General features: G+C 39.1%; 1 protein-coding gene across 2 annotated transcripts in view; it reads right to left on the bottom strand.

The window, feature by feature from the left end:
• Positions 1-21833, bottom strand: part of LOC103054328 (PH and SEC7 domain-containing protein 3-like) — a 170383-nt gene that overhangs the window by 72187 nt on the left and 76363 nt on the right. For both annotated transcript variants that reach the window (XM_088129788.1, XM_088129789.1), the window contains one exon: positions 19898-19987. In XM_088129788.1, the coding sequence (XP_087985914.1) occupies positions 19898-19987 (90 nt within the window). The remainder of the gene's footprint in view (positions 1-19897; positions 19988-21833) is intronic.

Genomic DNA, 21833 nt, shown 5'->3' with positions numbered 1-21833 from the left:
AAGATACTGAAATGTCTCTGTGTAAGCCACACTCCAGGTCTTCTCAATGCTTTGGAAGACTCCCAAGCCATTTGTATAAATTAGGCTGAACTGGATATCTAAATTAGCTGAGATGAATGGAATTCTATACTCAAAGATGTTAACTTGTGGCACTGGTCTAAAGACCTGCCCTGTATGGTTGAAAGAAATCTTAGATGGCCTTTGTGATACAGAGTTGGAGAAATTCTACCTATAGTTTCAGAAGAGCTCTTCTTTCTATGAAAACAAAAGAAGCAGAATCCATTACCACAATCAAGTGACATAACAAAAGGTATACTGTGATACACTTTACAGACCAAACAATATAATTGTACCAAGTTCTAACTATAAACACAGAAAACAATCGTCACTGCATTTACGAATTCCCCAAAGAAATATACTTCCTTGCTTTAAATCTAGTAATTTCTAGCTTAATAGCAAAAAACATACAGGTTATCTGAAATTAGATACTCCATCTAGCTAATTCAAAATAGACTATAATATTGGAAGAGAGCTAAGTCTGACTGATCTCCTTGAAGGAAAGTGTTCCATAACTACTATACAAATGAAAAGACACTGCCCCCGGTTCCCCTCAAATAAAATATTTCTCCTCAGAAGATCTTAGAATTCATTTGAAAACATGAGAAATGAGAATATACTTGCTGAATCAGGTTTAGGCCCATCTAGACAGCATTCTGTCTCACATAGCCCTCCAGATGCATCTAGGAGGCCTACAAGTAGGACATCCAAAGAGTGCTCCTCTCCCATTGTTGGCCTCATGTATCTGGGGTGTAGAGGTGGACCACACCCCTGCCTGAAAGTAGCAGTCAGTCATCAAGGCTAGTAGCCACTAATAAACCTGTCCTCCAGGAATTTGTTTAGTTCTCTTTTCAAGTCATCTAAACTAGCAGAACACCACATCTTGTGGCAGCTTATTCTACAGGTTGATTACATGGTACATGAAGAAATATTTCTTCTTATCAGTTTTGAACTTCTACTAGTCAGTTTCATTGGGTAGCCTCTAGTTCTAGTATTATGGGAGATGGAGAAAAACGTATCCCTGTTCGCTCTTTCTTTACCATGCATAACTTTATAAATCTCAATCATATCTCCTTGTGTTTTTTCTCTAAACAGTTCCAATCATTCCACTATGTCCTCATACATGTTCAATCATCTTAGTTGTCCTGTTCTGCACCTTCTCTAGCTCTACAATATCCTTCTTGATATACAGTTCTGATATACCAGAACCGTTCACACTATTCCAAATGTGGTTGCTCTATAGATATGTATAGGGGCATTATAATACCAGCTGATTTTTTTGCCTACCTCTTTTCAAATAACTATGAACATGGAATTTGCCTCCTTTAGTGTTGCTGCATATTGTGTAGATGATTTCACTGAACTATCCACAATGACTCCAAGATCTCTTTCTTCTAGGCACTAACAGCTCAATCCTCATCATTTAATAAGTGAAGCATGGATTACTAGCTCCAATGCTCATTACTTTACATTTGCTGACACTGAACTGCATCTGCCATTTAATGGTACAGACAGATCCCTTTGGAACTGTTCACAGTCCATTTCTGTCTTTACCACCTTAAATAATTTTGATTCATCTGCAAATTTTGCCACCTCACTGGATATCCCTAACTCTAAATAGTTTATAAAATGTTGAACAGTACTGGATCCAATAAAGATCCTTGCAGGACCCCACTTCTTACTTTCTTTCATTGTGAAAATTGCCCATTTATGCCTCCTGTTTCTTTTCTATTGCTCAGCCAACTACCAATATATCAGAGGACCTCCTCTGCAATTCCATGGTTGCTAAGCAAGTATTCATCAGTATTTTTAATGAGGAACTTTGTTAAAAGTGTTTTGAAAGTCGAAGTATGGAATCTCAACAGGGTCACTTCCACCCACATGTTTGTGGACACCATGAAAGAAGGCATTCCTTTAGAGATCCTCATCTACACTTCTACTCACTTCACTCACACCATTGCCCATCTCCAGAGACCTTTCTGCTAAAGGGGGCAAAAAGAAGCAAATTTAAAGAAAACGGAAACTCAGTAAAAACAAAAACAAAAAAACAATGGGTTGGATTGGTTACATTCAGTTCAGAGAAGTGAAGGAGTAAAACTGGCTTTTTAATGTCTCCCAGTTCAAGACAATTTTGGTTTCTAGAGGGCTTCTGCAGTACAGATAATCTCATAACAGTCTTATTCAATCTAACTTTTAGGTACATTGGAACTGCAAATCTCAGAGTTCCTATTGGTAAAGAATTCAGGGAACTACAATCCCAGTGCATATGATGGATACCAGACTGGAAAAGACTGCATCACCCTTATTTCACCTGTAGCAAAATCAGAACTGAACAGCTAACTATTGATACAAGTAACAAAACCACCCTACTACACTACCACAGGGGAGAAAGTCTCTCTATCCCTCAGACCTACTACAGAGTAGAAACAATTCCTGAATCAAGAGACAATAAACATAATCATGTTACTATTGAAATTTTGCTCTGTTCTCTCTGATTTAATGTTTCTGTATCAATGTGGGGTTAATTGTGCTATGATAAATACATCTTGGTTAACAGTGATGCTATTCAACAGAAAGCAACATCCAAATACCAACCAATTACATCAGTTCTTTTTTTCCTTCCTAAAGGAATATTAGTGGGATGGGGAGAAGAGGATTTAAGGACCTAGCACAAATCAGTGGGTGGATCATCAAGGGATATGTTTTGGAAATTTGTTTTCTTCCCACATAGGTGTGGGAATAATACATCACACAGGGACTGGAATGTTTGTGACATTATATTGAAAAATTTCCAGAAAAATCTGCCGTCTTCAGGAATGCACAACTTTCTCCTAATATTTCCTTTTAAACACACACACACACACAAACTAAGAAAGCTCACATACAAACTAGCTAAATTTAAAAGGGGGAGGGAGTCAAAATTGTAATTGCTCAAAATGTTAACCTTTAGATTGGATGTGCTTTCCAGAAATCCACATCCTGCAGAAATGTGACCGTGTGCATGCATGCCAATCTCAGGGCCTCCATTCTGTGTCCTCTTCAGTGGAAGGCGCTGACATGCGCATCTGGCTTGGAGAATGGTGTGAGCAGAAAACAATACCCTAATCAAGGAACTATCAAGGAGAAAACCACTCTCCAACAACACTGGCAGGGCCAGCTACTGTACATAGACAGGTAACAAAACCCACACTCACTAGCACTGATGATGCTACCTAGTTGGGTAATGAAACATCTGCCAGCAAACAACCAAGCTCAGAGAGCACCAAGGACTCCAGGCTGTGACTTATCTCAGACAGCCCTCAGAAAGAATCTGCATAGAGACCCATGATCACTGCCAGCCCTTCTAGGCTGCAGATCTGGAGGACAATGGTTTTGTCAAGTCATTTGGGCACTGGAAGCAAAAGAAAACAAAATCTCAACAAGTGCTTTCCCCTAGGAATTACAATTCCATGAATTCAGTGACTATTTATTTATCATTTTCTGATTTATTCAAATCACCAGCCTGAGGTAGCCACCTTATTCTATGTAATAGAAGAACCGGATTTGGGCAGTATTTTATTTTCTTCTACGAGGAGTACAATGTGGCTGTTCTGGAGTTTTGTCAAGCTCTCCATAATGAATACCTAATCCACAATTAAGACTACAGGCACTTTTTTCACTAAAAGACGGAAATTATTTTTAAAAAGAAGACTAGAGCTAAGCCCGTCACTTCATGCTGTGCTTGAGTAAGGTTGATATACTTAAAACAGAAGGCCTGAGAGAAGATTGAGTAAGGCATACAAGTATGTGGTTGCTGTTATGCACTTTCCTATTTTGTAATTTGGCAATTACCATCTCTTAGAAATTCTAAGTGGATTCTAGTAAGTGGCTTTTATTTAAATGTCTGAAATGCGTAATTCAAATAGCAACAGGAGACAGAAAATAGCTTGCATGCTTTACCACTAGCTGAAACACTGTGAACAATAGAAGAATCAGATATGTTTATGGTAGCTCCAACTTTTTCATTTCTGGAAATATTTTTTTTAAAGAAGAACAAATTTCTGTTCCTCTCAGGTTTTGTTTTTAAGTGAGATATGTCTAGAAGTCTGCTTTCAAATCCATTTGTCCAAATATACTGCTTGTGGTGCCTGTCATGGGAAAGGAATGACAGGAAAACACTTCAGGCACATCATGGAATGAACTTGCATGTAACTCTGAAGGCATTTAAGACAGTTACAGTGATATGAATGGACTGTCATTAAAGCTGTAGAATTCATCATACCATGTCATTATGATCACCAACTTGGACAGATTTAAAGGGGGATCAGACAATTTGAAGAGTACTAGCTAGCACTGTGCAAAACTCAGATTCCAGAATGTTCTGTGCCCCACCCCCAAAGTCAAACCACCTAGTTGACCATTCCACTCCAGAGAAGCAGTTTAATGATAACCACTTTTGGTTCAGAATATTAACTTCCAGAAACCATCAAAACATCCCATAGTCTGGGAGGAGGTTCAGCAAGGCTCAGAGGAGGAATGGAACATTCCAAAGTTTCCTTGGAAGTTCCATTTCCAAATCTGTGAATTTTGCATATCTCTGATACTAATCAGAACTAATTTTGTATCATTTCTAGAGATCTTACATAATTTCTGCTCCAAACAGCATTTGTGGGATGATTTTCCCATAGAACATTTTAATTAATACTAATCTGCCTTCTTCCATATTATAAATATTTCACAACCACCCCAATTACCTTAATTGTTGTTATTTTAATATACTCTGCATGAACTCTACAAGATAATATCCCATTAAATAGTATTCCTAAATATTTAAACTACTGTTCTATAGTGGCTTCTCCAATAGACCAATTAAATTTTGGGGGCCATAAGCTGAATTGGACTTTTCCTCAATTAAAGCTCTTATTGATAAGGTTCTGCTTAGCTTTTGCAAACATACCTTTCTACAAGAGTCCAAATGTTGGGTTACAATGCTTGTATCTATTAATCCAGCTGGACTGGAAATCTGCCTTTTTGAATTGCTGGGTAAATGACTGAATGATTAAATGCCATCAAGCCAGTGTTGACTCTTAGCCACCACATAGATAGATTTTCTCCATGATGATTTGTCATGACAGTGGTGCACCCCCTTCACAGGAGGCCATTCTTGAACCTAACAGTTTCTGACAATTAACAACCAGTCTCCAACTGTCAGCCCTCCAAGTACTCCAGACCAGGAAACCAAACCAAAAATTCTAATACTACCTTTATTGTAAGATTATAGCAACAGAATCTTGCAAGTCTAAAGCACTTCCCTCCTCCCCTGCCTTTACGTTCCAGAAAACTAGGGAGGGCCCCTTCTGAGGTATTTTCTTTACCTCCATTCCTGCTTTGGACTCAGATTTATCAGACCCTTGTCCAGGCTGCAGCTCTTCCTCCTGCATTACACCAACCTTCCCTTTTTGGAGAAAGTTGTTGAGAAGGTGGTCAGTCTGCAGCTGATGAAAACCCTGGAGGAAATGGATCATCTAGTCTAGATTATCTATTTCAGTCTGGTTTCAGGCCAGGATTTAGTACTGAGATAGCCATATCTGAAACCACTGGGTGAGGGCATCTGCTGCTTTGGGGTTCAGTATCATCAGTATCCAATTCTGTCTGTTGCACCCTTTCCTAGATCGGGGGGCGGGGGCTTCAGACAATCACTCATGCCCTAGTTACCTCATGGCTTGATTACTGCAACATGCTCTACATAGGACTGCCCTTGAAGACCTCCCAGAAGCTTCAACTGGTCCAGAATGCAGTGGTGCAAGTATGCCCATGTAACATCTCTGCTTTCCAAGCTGCACTGGTTGCCAGTTTGCTTCCAGGTATGATTCAAGGTGCTGGTTGTTATCTATAAAGCCCTACATGGCATAGGTCCTGGTTACTTGAGGGACTGGCTGTCTCCCATTACATCTGCCTGGCTAATTCGATCCTGCAGGGCTGGCATGCTCTGGGTTCCTTCGATTAAACAATGTCATCTATCTGGACCCCAGAAGTATGCCTTCTCTGTAGCAGCACCTGTCCTCTGGAATGAGGTTCCCCACAAAATCCAGATGGCCTCCACTCTACTGTTCTTTGGAAGAGCCATGAAGACCTGGCTCTTCACCCAGGCCTTTGGTGAGGGAGAGTGAGACCCCTCGCTTCATTGCGCTTTCCCTCTTTTATTTTTATCTTTTATCTTTTATTATTTTTATTGTGATTTCTCCATTTGATTGTTGTGAGCTACTCAGAGTTGTTGAGAGTTGGATGGCATACAAATTTAATAAATTCTGGTTGGTTGCACAGTCAGCCAGAAGTTTATTCTGGATTTGGCATTTTTATCCACCTATCGAGTCCTTCCCAAGGATCTGGGGTAGGCAGATGTTGTTTGATGGTGTTAAAGGTATCATTACAGGATATAAGCTGCGCTGCTGCTGCTGCTGCTGCTGCTGCTGATTATTATTATTATTATTATTATTATTATTATTATTATTATTATTCCCAATCTGGTCCTTCAGGTCTTCCAACAGTGCACCCATCACTGCTGAAACTGTCCACATCTATCTTGCTGCTAGTTGTCCTCTTCTTCTCTTTCCTTCCACCTTTCCTAGCATGATAGAGTTCTCTAGAGAGGTAGGTCTTCACATAATACATCCAAAGTATAATAATTTGGGCGTGGTCATATGTGCTTCGAGTGAGAACACTGGGCTGATTCAGAACTAGACTTATAAAAGAGTTATTTAGTCAATATAGCCTTCTACAAAGCTTAGCAAGCATTTGCAGCTGATACTAGCCATGATTACACTGGGCTTCCAGAGCCCCTTTACAAAAATCAGTGGCTGTAGATTAACTCCAGAATATCACTTGGTAGGAATTCTAGTAGAAGGATAGTACTGAATTCATGTCCATTGTTATGGGATTCCCATAAAATATCTGGTTGGCCACTAATTTTTAACCTGAGTTTTATTCACTGAAAATAAAATTTATTTATTTTAAAATTACTTGAACTTGATTCATTAAAACATTATTTATTTCACTTGGATACCACCAAATTCAGCAAACTGACTCATGATGGTTTACAGCAAAAAAACCCATCCACCTTAAGGAACAATAAAACAGTATTTTTGCCGATTCCCTAAAATTAAGAGTAAAACCACAATAGCAAGAATCAGAAAAGGGGAAAAGTACAAATTTTTAAAAAAAAATTAGTCACAACTACATTGAAAAACCAAGCTCTATATCCAGAATTATAGCTTATACAGGCAGCAGCCATATACCTACATTAATAACTTGCTCCAGAAATTAATTTGGTACATCAAAGACCTTTCTAACTAATGTTTTTCCTAGATCAGAAACTCTAAGACCATCTGCTATTCTTCAGGGCATGTAAGTGACCTTTTCAGCAGAGACCTGTATAAATTGCTATAATGGGGGTTGCTCATGTGTGTGCACTCAAGGACTCTCAAACACACCACTTGTTCATCTTCCTCCATCCAGACAAACCTGGGTACAGTGTTACAGAGGAAGGAAACAGCAATGCAGGTTTGTCATCCCCTACCCCAACAACCCTACTTGCAAATCTCTGTGTTTTCCATTGTGAGAAGCTGTAGCTTATGAGTAGGATAATTAGATGGGGAAGTGCCCCTTTTCTCTCCCAGGCCTGTTTCCCACTGCTGTTAATAACATAGCTATGTGTTCCCTATTAGCCAGCTGATCTAGATCAGCAAACGTGCAAGAAATAGGTAGCTCTTTCCATAGTTCCATGGCCCGCAATCCCAGAAGCCCCCTGCTCTTGTGTGTAGACACCTGTGGATACAAGGGCAGATTCTCCAAAGATCTTACGGCCCATATGAGACGATGTATGCCCATGGAAAATGCTGCTTTCTAAAAAGGCTGTTTGCACAGCAGCCTTCTCATTGAGGATTGCAATAAAGCAAGTATATGACTGCATCTTGCTCACTTCCTCCATTAGGCATCTGAAATAAATGGACCATATCAAACACGGTGTTACTAATATCGCTTTAATCAGTGGTTTGTTTTTCAATGTCTGGGGGAGGGGGAAGACCATGACAGGCAGAAAACGAGGAGCCCAACAAATCTTTAATTAAAATGCTAGGGAATGACAGCACAATGAGATAAATACCTCTCTGTAGTTTCCAAAAGGAAATTGCTGGTGAGGGAAAACAGCAAGAGCAAGCTCTCGTATCAGTTAAGAAAATGAAGAACTGGCTAACAACAATTTGCTTCAAAACAGGATCGGCATTCCAGTGGAAACCCAGGCTTAAAGGTTTAGCTAGTATAACTCACCGCTGATACTGCCTCATAACATACTGAGAACAAGCACCAATCTGTTTGCGTTAAATCTTTATTTCCTCTCTACTTGGACATAACTCTCTTATCCACTAAAATATATTTTAGTATCTCTGAGGTTCTTTCCTTGCCAGATATATTTTGACAAGCAAAACAAACAAGCAAAACCCCCTAAAGTTTTTGTTTTGTTTTTTTAAATTTGGTTTAAGCTTGTGGCAATGGATGGTCTTGAAAATTTAGACTGGGGTGGGGGCAGGGGGGAGAGTGTGTGTCCCAATGTCACAGTACGTTCTAATGCTTGGTGACAATCCCAGTCAGTTTTGCTAGCGGTTAATAAGTGTTAACAGTGAAGAGGACATATGTCTTCCCTTACGGACATTTTGGATTCAGAAAGAATCACTGAAAAATTCACAGGCATTTGGTATAAACCACAGTGATTAATAACAGCAATAACAAAATACACACTATGATGTCACGAAACAAACCCCAGACCTTTGTACTTGCGTCCCAAGTATATAAATCATGCAGTTTGCCTGACATCTCCAATGCATGTCCATGTGGGTTTATGGAAAACTTTGGCAACTTACATTTCCTATTATCTCAGTGCTTCTCCAAATTTAACAATAAACTGGACAAAGACTTTTCTCTGAGTCATGAGCTGACTTTCAAAATGATGAAATAACATTAAAGGCTTAGAATGAATCTGTCTGATCCCAATGCATTGTACAGTATTTTTCATCTGTTTGAAGCTCAAAATTTCAGTCAGACATAATGTTGGCAGACACTGAGACTTCAGGGACTTGAAAGGACTATGAATTTTCAAAGTTGATTCTACTTCATGTTCAGCTGTTTTTCCAGTATGATTCCTGCTCAGATGAGTAAAAGTTTTGTAAATCTTTCGAACATTTAAAATGATGCAATTCCATTTCACATGGGAAATTTTAAAAATAGCTTCCTCTACTGTGATGACCCCTGTGTGAAGTTAATGCTGGTTGATTAACTACATTAGAATTTTTCAAAAGCTATAAGGAAGCTATAAGGAAACTGGAACTTAAAGAAAACAGAAGAAGGAAATAGGGAAGAACATTGTATATAGCTTCATATATTACAAAACTGAAAACAGGATCTTTTTTTTTAAAAAAAAAAAGCATTCACATGCTGACCTTGAAGTCAAGCATTAAAAAGGAAGGCTTTAAACGAGAAATGTACATAATCCTCATGTTCATGCTGTATAAACAAATGGAAACTTTATTTAAATTAGTTTTTTTTTAAAATGAGCATTTGTGTCAACAGATTCAATTATTTGACTTAACTGAAATAGCAGTGGGGGAAAGGAGATCTAAATGCTAAGTTTGGGGGAAAATATTGAGAATCTTATTTTAGATAAAACCAGAGGCAATACAGTCTACATTCTCATTCAGTCCTTTGTTGCTTCCTACAAAAACATAGTGATGTCTACCAATACCTTACCGTTAAATGCCATTGAAACATTACCCTACACAAAAAGAAGCCATATCTAAATTACTGAAGGAAGCTCCTGCTTTGGTTATCATAACTGAGAATTACTGCACATTTTCTCCTCCACTTTACTTCATCTGATTGCTTCTCTAAATGCATCTATTCTGTTTGCAGGGGAAGCTACTTGAAGAAAAGGCCATTTTTTAAGACATTGTGAGGCCTACTTGGGGACAAGAGGCCTTTTCATAAATAAAGATTATGCTACAGCCTAACTCTTTGGAGCATGCTAGGATCTCATTTATTGATGATTTAATTAAAAGGACCTATCAGGGCATCAGGGAGCTTGGCAGGTTCCATGGGAACTGGGCAAGAAAACAATGAGTTACCCGTGATTGAAGCCTACAGCATCACTACAAAGTCCATCCCAAGGATCAATATTATTAGTACAGTGCAAATTGCACTGATAGTTAAGCCCACATTTATTTATAAGATGGGGTGAAACCAAAGCATGGAATGGATGTCAGGCATTATATTTCCACAAATTTGCTCCAGTACAGTTACATCCTTGGAGCCAAGACAGATCTCCGTCTATGTACTTTGGTACCAAACAAACAAAAAATCTCAGTTTTTAAATGGAAAAATAGATATACAGAACTATCAGTTAGAAGTGGCTATGTGTACATGTTAAAAAGGGTAGACCCATTTATTTATTTACCTAGGTTTGCCTAAGGCAGCAAATCCCAGCTAATCAGATAACAAATGAGATAAAAATAATTCAATTACAATATGACAAGCACAATAAAATAATAAGAGTATCATGTAAATAGAGAATAAGTTGGAATAAATATACAGCAGTGTTATAGCAACAGCCAATTATAATTAGTAAAAAAACAACTGATGAATAATGAAGTTTTAAAAAGTAGCATAAGGTGGCAGACAATGAAGTTGATCCCCACTACAGTAAATGTTGGAAGCAATCATCGGTGAAGAATCCAGCCTTCACCTATTATATTGCAGAAAATCAGTCCCTGGAATGCCATTTATCATACGTGAATTTACAGCTGAGGGTATCTAATGCATATTTTGCCACATAAGACTTGGTCCTTCTTGCTCCTGAGTAGGAGTAGCAAAAAGTGAATTGGTTTTAAGATCAAGAGGGAATCTGGCTGCAACAGCACGTCCTTGCTGGCTGCTTTTCATTTCTGCTCTTGCAAGCTGTGCTGCTCCAGGCAGCGACACAACCACTGTTTCTGAAAACAGTTGCCTTCCGCAGTTGCCAAGCCCACTAAACCATCTCTGAATGCAGAAAAAAAAAAAGACAGCCCTCCAAAGTCAAGGGTAGAAGTTGTGAAGGACAGCCTAGCTCACCCCCAATGCAGGCCCTGAATGGAAATTCATCTAAATTGGAGATTATAGTAATTCCAACATCCTAAATTGTCCTTGTTCCGTACAATAGGATAAGACAGTTCTGCTTTGTTGCTCCCTGTGTCTGGAATTTCTCTGCAGATCACCTATGTAGAATTAGAGATCTCCTCTATCAAACCCAACTTTTTCAGGAAGCCTTTCTCCCACATTACCCTCCCTTTTCCAAATGCTCTTTTCCCGTCTTGCATCCCTTATTGTAGAGCGGCTGAAGTGCATTCATCCCTATTAGAGCATACAGTAGCTCTATCTTGGCTTGTCTGCCTACAAAACTTGGCAAAGCGGCACAAGCACTGAGGGCACTGTTTCAATAAACAACCATTTCTGCCTAGATGTGTCTGGGTACAAACAGCGCCAGTGCATCCAAACACACAAAGAAGCAGATGCTAGCGTGAGGTAATCTTGGAGCTTCCAAGGATGCGCTTAAGTGGAGATGGTCAAGCTACGCTTTTGGTAATCCTAGAGCAAATACTTTTGCCGAATCTGGTGCTCTAAGGATAATTAACGATGGCATTAAATTGATGAAGGTAAAGTTTCCTTGCATGAGCAAGGTCTGCTGTCCAGCTTCAAATCTTAAACAAGAATCCTGCCTTTAAGATAGTTCGTACTAATGCCAACACCTAGTTTCAACTATGCCTGGGGGCAAGGAATGAGTAAAGGCAAGTGAAAGCAGGATTCCTTTCCATTCCCAATTATTTCACTAAGAAAAATGATGAGGTAGCTTGTAAGCAACTGTTGAAAAGGATTCTGATTTTGCATCTGCACCAGTTCATACATATGCATTTAAATTACACATAATTAGTCTCACAGTTGCTCTGTCTCTCACAAGCAGACATATAGCTTAGAGTTTAGGTATAAACATTTTCATTTTTCTCAGAAGACTGCCATCACACGCCTTCCATTTTAGACACCGGATGTTCCTTTCCTCTGTTTGCTGCTTAATATAAACTAAACTCTTTCACCCCACTAGTGCAATAGATTCTTGCTCTGAGGGGAAAAAAAAGTGCTATGCGCTATGCAGATCTATAAAATGTACACAGACCTTGAAGCATGTGGTTTGCATACTCCACACCTAGTGAAGTATGCACATGGTGAAATCTCGTCTTAGGAAATGCACAAACATTGCTCATGATACCCAAACTCCTGCATAGCAAGATTCTGTATATTACTGACTTATGCTGACATGCACATAAGTATTAGAGAGAGAGAGAGAGAACTACATAAATGAAATACAATTATTCCAAGGAAATGTTCTTTATTCGTGGATGTAAGTGCAACAACATTTTCATCTCAGAGAAAAATCAACATAAACAGACGGTTAAAAGTCCTATTGAGGTTTTCAAGGAGACAAATGTAAAAACATCTTACTTTTTTTGGTCTTTTTTGGCATATTAAAGCTTAATAAAAAGCAATATTTGCCTATCTCTTAAGATTTTAGGTATGTTTTTGAAAATAAAAATGCCATGTGAGCATTGAGTATCCAGAGCTACCTACACATATTATATGCTGTGTAGTTTTGTCACAACCGTATGTGCTTTACACTTGCTAGGCATATGCCACCAGTAGCATATGGTTTGAGATAACTTCCTGAAGTACTAGATGTACTCATCTTGAATCCACTGAAGATTCTACTGTTCTAATGAGAGCTAATTTTAAAAGCACAGAAATAAAGCAAGGGGGCTGAATGCAAAAGTACAAAGAGGAGATTATTTCAGGTTTTGGAAATGGGACAGTATGGGACATTTTCAAGAATAGGTGTCTGAGTGTGTCTATGTGTGTGTGTGAGTGTGTATAGTGTCTCCCCAAGTCAGTACTGACTCCTGATGACTAAACAGACAAGTCCATGAACTTTTCTTGGCAGTATTTTCAGAAATGGTTTGCCATTGCCTGCTTCCTAGGGCTGAGAGAAAGTGACTGGCTCAAGGTCATCCAGCTGGCTTTGTGCCCAAGGCAGGACTAGCACTCATGGTCTCCTGGTTTCTAGCCTGGTGCCTTCAACCACTGTACCAAACTGGCTCTCATATGCCTGCCACCCTGAAGGCAGCAAAGAAATTGTGTGTGTGTGTGTGTCTGTCTGTCTGTCTCTCTCTCTCTCTCTCTTTCTCTCTCTCACAGTATATAACATGTATATATGCACTGTATGTCTCTCTTGCTTTTTCATACACACAGAGACAGAAACATAGCTGGCAATTATCAAAACACAATCCAAAATACAGTATTCAAATAAGAAACAAATAAGTCCACTAAAACATTAACATTGCAGAAGAATAAATGGAACTGGAGGGGGAGAGAAGTGTATTTGTTATGGATACTTCATCTGACTATCCTTGTATCTCATAATATTCATAGCAATGTCAACACTGACTAAGCCCTTCTCTCCCCACTCACACACCATTTTCAGAAAAGACTTATGCACATGATGTAACCATCAGTTTTTCCCTCTGGCCCCATTTCTAGTTGGAAAATCTCTTCTGGTTCCCAACGAAAGTCCCTTTCCAAGTAAAAAAGCAGGTTGGAATCATGTTTGCCAGGCCCACAGCATGGAAAAAACCCACAAAACTTTAAAATATCCACTTCATGAACCACTGACCATTCAGTGTCGTCCCTCTCCCACCTCTGCCTAAGTTCCCAATTGAAAAGACCAAGAATTCAGACTTCAACACCCTGACTGATATGGACCACCATGAGCCATTCTAAACCATCAAAGTTTAACAATGTTCTCAGACATATACAGCTGGCACATATCTTCCTGGTGGTGCTGTAGCTGAAAAATGCTTCTCTCTTCCTGCTTGCAGACAGACAATTGTTCAGATGATTAGAGTTGCATTGTGTTTTTTTTTTAACCATTACATCAGCTCTCCTGCTGTTCTTGTTTTTTTGTTTCACACTTTCATTAGTATATGCCTTTATCTTACACTGCAGTCCAGTCCATAGAACATATATACGGGGTGGGAGGGGGAGGCACTACAAATGATTTAAGCAGGACTTTGTGTGTCTGTGTGTGTGTTCAAGTCAGTCTTACTTCTGGCCACTATCTGGACAAGTCCATGAAGTTTCCTTGGTAACAATTTTGAAAGTGGTTTGCCCTTGCCTCCTTCCAAGGGCTGAGAGAGAGGACCTGACCCAAAGTCACCCAGCTGGCTTTGTGACTAAAGCAGGACTACAACTCGTGGTCTCCCAGTTTCTAGCCTGATGCCTTAACCACTACACCAAACTGGCTCTCATACTAACATGTAAAAAACAATAAAAATTCCTCCAAGTAAAGACTACTGCAGATCAGTTCCAGGTGACTATATGGACATATCTACATAATTTTCTTGGCAACAGTATAGAAGATGTTCGTGACTGACTTCTTTACCCTGGAACTTCATGGTAATCATCCATCTAAGTGCTATCCAGGTCAAGCTCATTTAATAGCAATAACAAAGGAATGCCCCCATAAGGACAAATATATAATAATGTGGAATCTTTTTGTCAGTAGATATGGTTGCCCTAAGGAAAGACTGGACCACCATCCAACTACCACATATATCTTAAGTTTGATCATCCTGATGTTAGGAGTTGTACTGGATTCAGTATTTTTGTTCTTCCCTCTCCCAAGTAATACATGTGCAACTTCCAGGCACTCTCTGAACTAAGAACCATCAGACCCCACTAACTTTTAGTACTGCCCTAGGTTAGGCCACAAAGCAGAAGGATCCCATCCATCTGCCAGAGGACCAAAAGCTATTGAGAAGCGCACAAATACATACAAAACACATTTGCCATTCAGAAAAAAATATCAAGGTGAGGGGAAAATCAACCCAGCTAAGAAGAAACAGTTGTAAAAAGTTTGCTTCTCATTACTGTAATGCAAAGAGGAGAACCCCCCCCCCCAACTATTAATTGCCCTAGAAATGCAGAACAGAGAGCACCAATTTTCTGCGAGGGAATTAAAAGTGCTCAGCTATATGGGTTTGATGTTTCTTTCATTATAACCTATTAAACCACTTTGATATATCAAATGCCATTATTCCTAACTAACTTTAGAAGAGGCTCGTCCATTTCTCTCTCAATGACTATAGTAAGCATATGGTGATAGCTTCTCAAGATGACCAGGACAACTTTGTGTTATTAATTTTGGGAGGAACAACAGAGTATACTTTCATTGAAAAACTCCTAAAGAGAAAGACAGAATGAACTATGATTCAAGATACAAACCAAACTTCCTTTTTTGTTTCATTATTAAATACCGGGGGGGGGGGGTGAGTTTCTCTGGTCCCAGAGGAGAGAACACAGTTCAAGTGAAAGGTCTGCCATTATCACAGCAGCAATGCCATCTGGTGGTCCAATTCTAAACTGAATCCAATATGAACCACTGCATCTATGGGAAAAGCAGGACCTGAAAGGCCAGCACAAATTGTGGAGCCCCTTTCCCATCTCTTTTAGGAAGTCATGATTCATACCCTTGCTTCTATTAAGCTTTCTGAAAAATGCTTTTGAGAAGAGGTAATACACATCTGTTAGCAAATCACTTGCAGGCACGCCTCAAGAGAATTTAAAAGCATTGCAGCTGGATTACTGTATACCTTGAATTTATCTAGCCCACATTCTGTTTCCTACATGGCCAACTCCTGGAAGCCTACAAGTAGTATAGGAGGGCAACAATCCTTTCCCACCATTGTTTTCCAGCTGCTAATATTTAGACCACATATTCTGTCTGATCCTAGAGGGAGCATAGAGCTTTCAGAACTAGCAGATAGTCTTCTCTTCAATTAATCTATCTAATCCCCCTTTCAAGCTGTCTAAATTGACATCTATCACCAAGTCCTGTAGCAATGAATTCTAGAGATTAGCAATGCTTTCTATGATCCCTATACAATCTATATCCCCGCATCTTTACACATCTGATTCTGAACATTGACCTTCTATTGCGGCTTCTCAGGAAAGCCTCAGTTTGAGATAAATGAGGGAAGAACAGAGAGAATTTGAATTATGGATATTTTTTGCAACAAATATAATGTGAGAAACCTCAGGCCATGTATGAAAAACTCACATTCCAATAAAGGGCATCAGTATTGTAGTTTGTCTTTACAGTAAACCATCAATGCCACCGCTTCTTAGAGCCCACAAAACCAGCTTGGGAAGCAGCCAGATAAAATCTTCCCTGTTACTGTCAAGAGCCATAAAGTTCACCTGAGAAGAGGACTCAGTTTCTTCCCCAGGTTTAGATAACATAGTGAGTCTCTTCATTCAAAGCTTCCAGATTACCTAGATTGACATAAGAAGGACAGAGACAGTACAGGACTTGGTAGAGAAAATAAACTTTACAATGTCACAGGCATAGATCCTTCTCATTTCCTTTCAGAAGAGAATCACAGAGAACATGCAAAGGGAATAATTTTTTTGAGTCATCAGAGATCTGATGGAACACTATTTCTTTACTTCACAGCATACCTACAGAGCATATATTCTTTATTCCAGATGCAGGAACTGGGAAATACTGGTCAAATCATTTAAAACAGCTAGGAGCATATTTTGGATTCAGTAATTAAAAAGATCAATCTGCTAACAGAAAATGTTCATCTGGAAGAGAGGAATGAAGAGGAAGCTTGCCTTTATTACATTAGTGGTATGTCTATATAGAGTTAGAGATTGATCCAGTCAATGCGAGCCAGGATTTAGAAATTCTGAGACCATTCCACTGCACCTCTCTGAGATACAGCTATAAATTAGCTCATTTCTCAAGGTTAAAGTTAGTTTGGTCACAGACAACCACACCCAATATCCTTCAACATTCTTTAGGAATTCCCATATTGTTGGAGTAGGCCAAAAATCAAGCAAAAAAATGAGAATCCAGGGAGGGAAGTAGGAGACCAAGTCAGTAACCTGAATTCAAGACTCAGCCTTCTGTTCCCAAATATGTCTCAAATGATTTTGGGTTGGCTGAGAGCTGATAGCAGACATTCGTGCAAGCAGTAATTTAACATTTACATGAAGGAAGAAATAAAAAATGAAACCTTAAACAAGACCCATTTATTTTTGGTGCAGCTGCAAGCATTTACAGGTTAAAAAAATGTCTGGACAGTTAAGTTATTACCATAATGTCTTATGTTATTTCCAAGGCCTTCAGAAAAAGTCCTCATCTGAAGTAACATTAAGTACCTCAAAATCAGCCATTTGGTAGAATTCAGGGGCAAAAGCTTCTCTTGAGTCTAAGGGAACTAAAGCATTGTAAGAAGTTTCAGAATTAAAAGACCTATATTCTGAAGGCAGTTTTAGTACCTCATAGAAGACCTCCCTCGACTTACTATTTACTGTAAGCCATATCACTGAAAAGTAAAGGTAAACATGACATGCTCCTATCCACCCCTACTCAAGGCACAATCCTTTCTGACAAATCATATTCTGATGCCTTTAGCACTCGAGGAAGCAGAAATCTAGTGGCGGGATTTCCACAAACTATTCTTTTTTTCTCACCAAGTACTGTGCCATCATCACATTTCCCATGTCTATTAGCAGGCCACTACTGATACCAAACAAAGGCCAAATAGTCCACCAATATTACTTTTGGCATCTGAACACATTACAGCTCTAAGATGAGAAACGTTTGGTGTTACTGTTGGCAAACAGACCATGGTGACCAGGCTGTACTGTACATTTACGGTGATACATTTGTATATGCAATTTGATCTGCATATAGGGGTAGTACAGTAGAACTCTAACAGTGCTTCGTATAAGACCCTTAGTCTAAAGCATCTTTTTCAAACCATGTTTTGAGGATTTCAGAAGTTTTTCAGAAGTTCAGCCAAGTTTCCAAGAAAGGCAGGTTATCTACCACAACAGATCATCAGATTCAATTTTGTTATGTAAGAGAGGAAAATGAACACTCTTTAATTCACATGGAGTGACAGTAAGCCATCCAAGTATACCTTCTGGAATATGCCCCAGAATCTTCTGCAACATGCAAAAGGGCATATGATAGAGAGACTTCCCAGTGGGCAAGTAAAGCAAAAATGATTCCTCCAAGGAGGACAACTTAAAAACTGCATTACAGAAACAGATTTTTGAGGCAGATCAGACTAGTTAGACAGAACTCATTTCCCATCCATCTGCCAAGAAGGTCAAGCCAACTTCCAGGGTATTTCCAAGCATTTTATCCTCCCAGCCTATTCTCTAAGCCATGATCAGAATAGTTTCAGAAACAGGAAGATTTTATTTTATTTAAGTCCATTTTCTAGCAAGCATAGAAGGCATATAAGATGCCCTCTAATTCTCTGATTCTAACTGCATATTTTACTTTATTGAGGGTGCATATTAAAAAAGATGGTAAAATCAGCATACATCTGCTTCTGCTGATATTAAGAGAATTTTAGGCCGTTGCTTTCTGTACAACAAAATGTTATTTAAATTTTTTCTTCCATGGCAAACCAAATGCACTAACAATTAGCACTTCGCTTCCCACACAAGGAAATCAGACAAAAGAAAAAGAAATGTTCATATTAGCATCAGTAATGGAAAATGTTCAGTCACCTAGGCTCAAACTTTACCAATTATTCAGAGTCAGGTACTGGAACAAATTAAAGGAATGCACATACGCAAGTGAGGAAAAGCTGTATTTGTGTACCATATAACATTTCTTGATCTCAAATTATATCTTCCATTCAAATATAAAAACCCAAAGGCACTTTTCTCCTGAAGCTCTCTTAAAAAAAACAACTATTACCATAAATATTCAGCAGAGAAGTCAGCTTTATCAGAAGTCTGATAAAAAAAGCTAGCCAGTTTCTAGCCTTCAATTACCACTCAATTGTTCCAATCCAGCCAAGGCAATTCATATGAAGAAGCAAACTGCCTACACAATCCCTGTTGCTTGTTGAACCACATGCCCAGTTCTTAACAATCTTGAGGTTTCTATGTTGCGCAGGGGACCTGAAGTGCAGTCCAGATCAAAACTCTTAGCAGCCCGATTCTTTTTCTTCAGTTCTTTTACTCAACAAGAGGGCCATGCATTTAAAGGCATGCTTCACTTCCACCCATGCACTGGCAATAACACCAAAGAAGAAAAATGTGCTATGATCCTTCCAAAATGTATGTATATGGTCTGATGCTAGAACAGTATTTGTCAAGTATTTTATATTTGAGGCAAATTTCCAGAATCTATGCACTTAACTCTTCCATTTTATATTTAAAAAGCTGCAGTTATGTAGTCTCCATCAATCCCTCCACAAGCCCTCCCGTTCATTCAATATGTCAGGGTTCAGGGATAAGACTGGGCACTGGGATTTCCCTGTACAAACAGTGCAGACCTCATCAGTGAATGTTAGTGCATTCTTATTTATTTAAGGCAAATACTGGCAGGAGAACTTACTAGGCGATGGGCCTTTCCTGGTTCACCACTGCCAAGAAGAGGTAGGTAAATCTGACTTCAGCTCTTCTCCCAGCACAGATTTGAGAATATTTGCTTTAAGAGAAAACCCATTAAGTTCCTTTATTCTAGAATAATACCATGTTAGACAGCTCTGTGAAGCTACGGTCCTCACCTAATCATGAAAAAACATGAATCAGAAAATGACAAGCAATTTCGTCAGTTTGACAGCAACATCTTCCAGTTAGTCAGCAGAGGTAGAGTTGACACTGTATTCCAATAATCAGAAATAAGGGAGGGCCTCACCTTCAGGAGTTCTCTTGGGAAATCTGTACCTTCATTCATTCCTTGAAGGTTGGCAATGAATTCTTGACAGGACATCTTTTTGCCAATGTTCTGAAATATATAGGACATAGTTATATGAATGCAAACCAATGGAAAAGAACATGACTGTAGTTTTTAGAGCCTTATGCTAAACATTCTAAACAATCTCCTTCCTCTTGAATTGAAAACCAAGCTGTGAGCAGCAACAAACCCAAGATTAGAGGCATTCTTTTTTAAATCTGCATGAATCAGCTACAGATCAGTACTTGAAGGTTAGTGGTGAAAGACCTGAAAGACCAGGTTAGGGGCAGATCGTCACGGAGAAATTCTATCTGTGTGGTTCCTAAAAGTCAACACCAACTTGATGGCACATAATAGAGGGGGGGGGGGAACAGTGAGTAAACAAGGATAATGGCAATCACACAGACTTTTCAGTCAAGATTCCCAAAGTGCTTTATGAAATTGGTTTGCTTTCCAAAAATGTTAAGGTGTTGCCACAGACAACAGTGGGAATCATTTGCCAAAGCAACAGCCTGAAATTGACAAACTGCAAAGAAAGTTCTCTGCTTAAAAACATTCCTCCTGCCAAACCCCGAATTTATCTTGTTTATAAGAAAAAAATACCTCAAAAGTATCATTTATATGAGATTTTTCCCATTCCTTTCTTAAAGACAGTGGAGATGAATTTTAGTTGCAGTTAAGGGATACAGAGTAGATAATGAATCACCCCTATGTGAGTGTGAATACTCATTCTTGCCTCTGTGCAAATAAATCTAGCAATTTTCCTCTTTCAGCAAGCCGATTCCAAATTCTGATTAAAGTAGAAACCCAGGGACTTGTCTAGATATACACTCCCATAATTCAAACCCTGATCTCATATTATTAATGTGGAAGCCTACTTCAGATTCTTAAAAAACAAAAAAAGTGAAACTGTTTACAGGTAATCCTTGGCTTACATTGATATGTTTGACGACTGTTCAAAGTTAGGGTGATGCTGAAAAAAATGGACATACGATTGGTCGCCAAAGTTCCAGCCCTCAGAGCACCTCCATACCAGTCTCATAGGAAATAAGTGCAGCATTTTTTATACTGATATACTTTCCTCCATCTCAAGAATGGGAGGAAGGATATTAACACTGCCGTGTGGATGAGCCCTGGGGTAGGCATTTATGCAGAGAAAGCAACAGACTTTAAGAGAATATTATGCATATCCGGTCTTCCAGGGCTTATTAATTAGTCTAACACTGCCCAAAACAGCAACTTGGTAAAATTCCTACTCATAAATCAACCTATGCACTGAGCTTCTTTTTCCTAGTAAAGAAAGAAGACTGACTACTCATCAACCTCTGCTGTGATGATAGCACTGATCCAGAACTAATAGAGTGTTAACCATGCAGTGTTCTGCAGGGGGAACACTGCAGTTGGGGGAAAAAAGTCCATTTCATCTTAGTAAATTTCAAGCCCTTTCCAAGTGGGACACCACTGAAAGGGAGAAGAGATTTTTTTTTTTAAAGACCACATAAGAACCTGTAGTCTCAAGAGAGTGATTATAAAACTGTAGTCCATAGAGGACCTGTAGCTGGTACATCTCAGCTTCCCCCCATGTAGCACCAGTCAATTGGTTTGCAAAAATGGGGCAGAGATGGAAAACTGGTTCACCAAAACATACAAGGCATAATACAAGTAGCTACAGGAATACAGAAATTCAGAAAAATGACTACAATGAACAGCTCTTGAGTGCAGTTATCAACTGTGAGTCCGTACATATTGTGCTAAGTAAAATTGAGATCTTGCACAAGTAACCTCAAAGAAAAGTGTGCACAGGAAATATAACAATCAACATCTAAAACTGCTTGTAGACCCCGGTATTCAGAAATTACTACTGAAGCACAGGTGTGATGAGCAAGTTGCACTGAGA

This window comes from Python bivittatus, unplaced genomic scaffold (assembly GCF_059951505.1).
Source record: "Python bivittatus isolate LINGU-HERP-01145 unplaced genomic scaffold, Pbiv_v1 ctg000850_np1212, whole genome shotgun sequence".
Taxonomy (NCBI): Eukaryota; Metazoa; Chordata; class Lepidosauria; order Squamata; family Pythonidae; genus Python; species Python bivittatus.
This window is presented reverse-complemented; position numbering and strand designations above follow the sequence as displayed.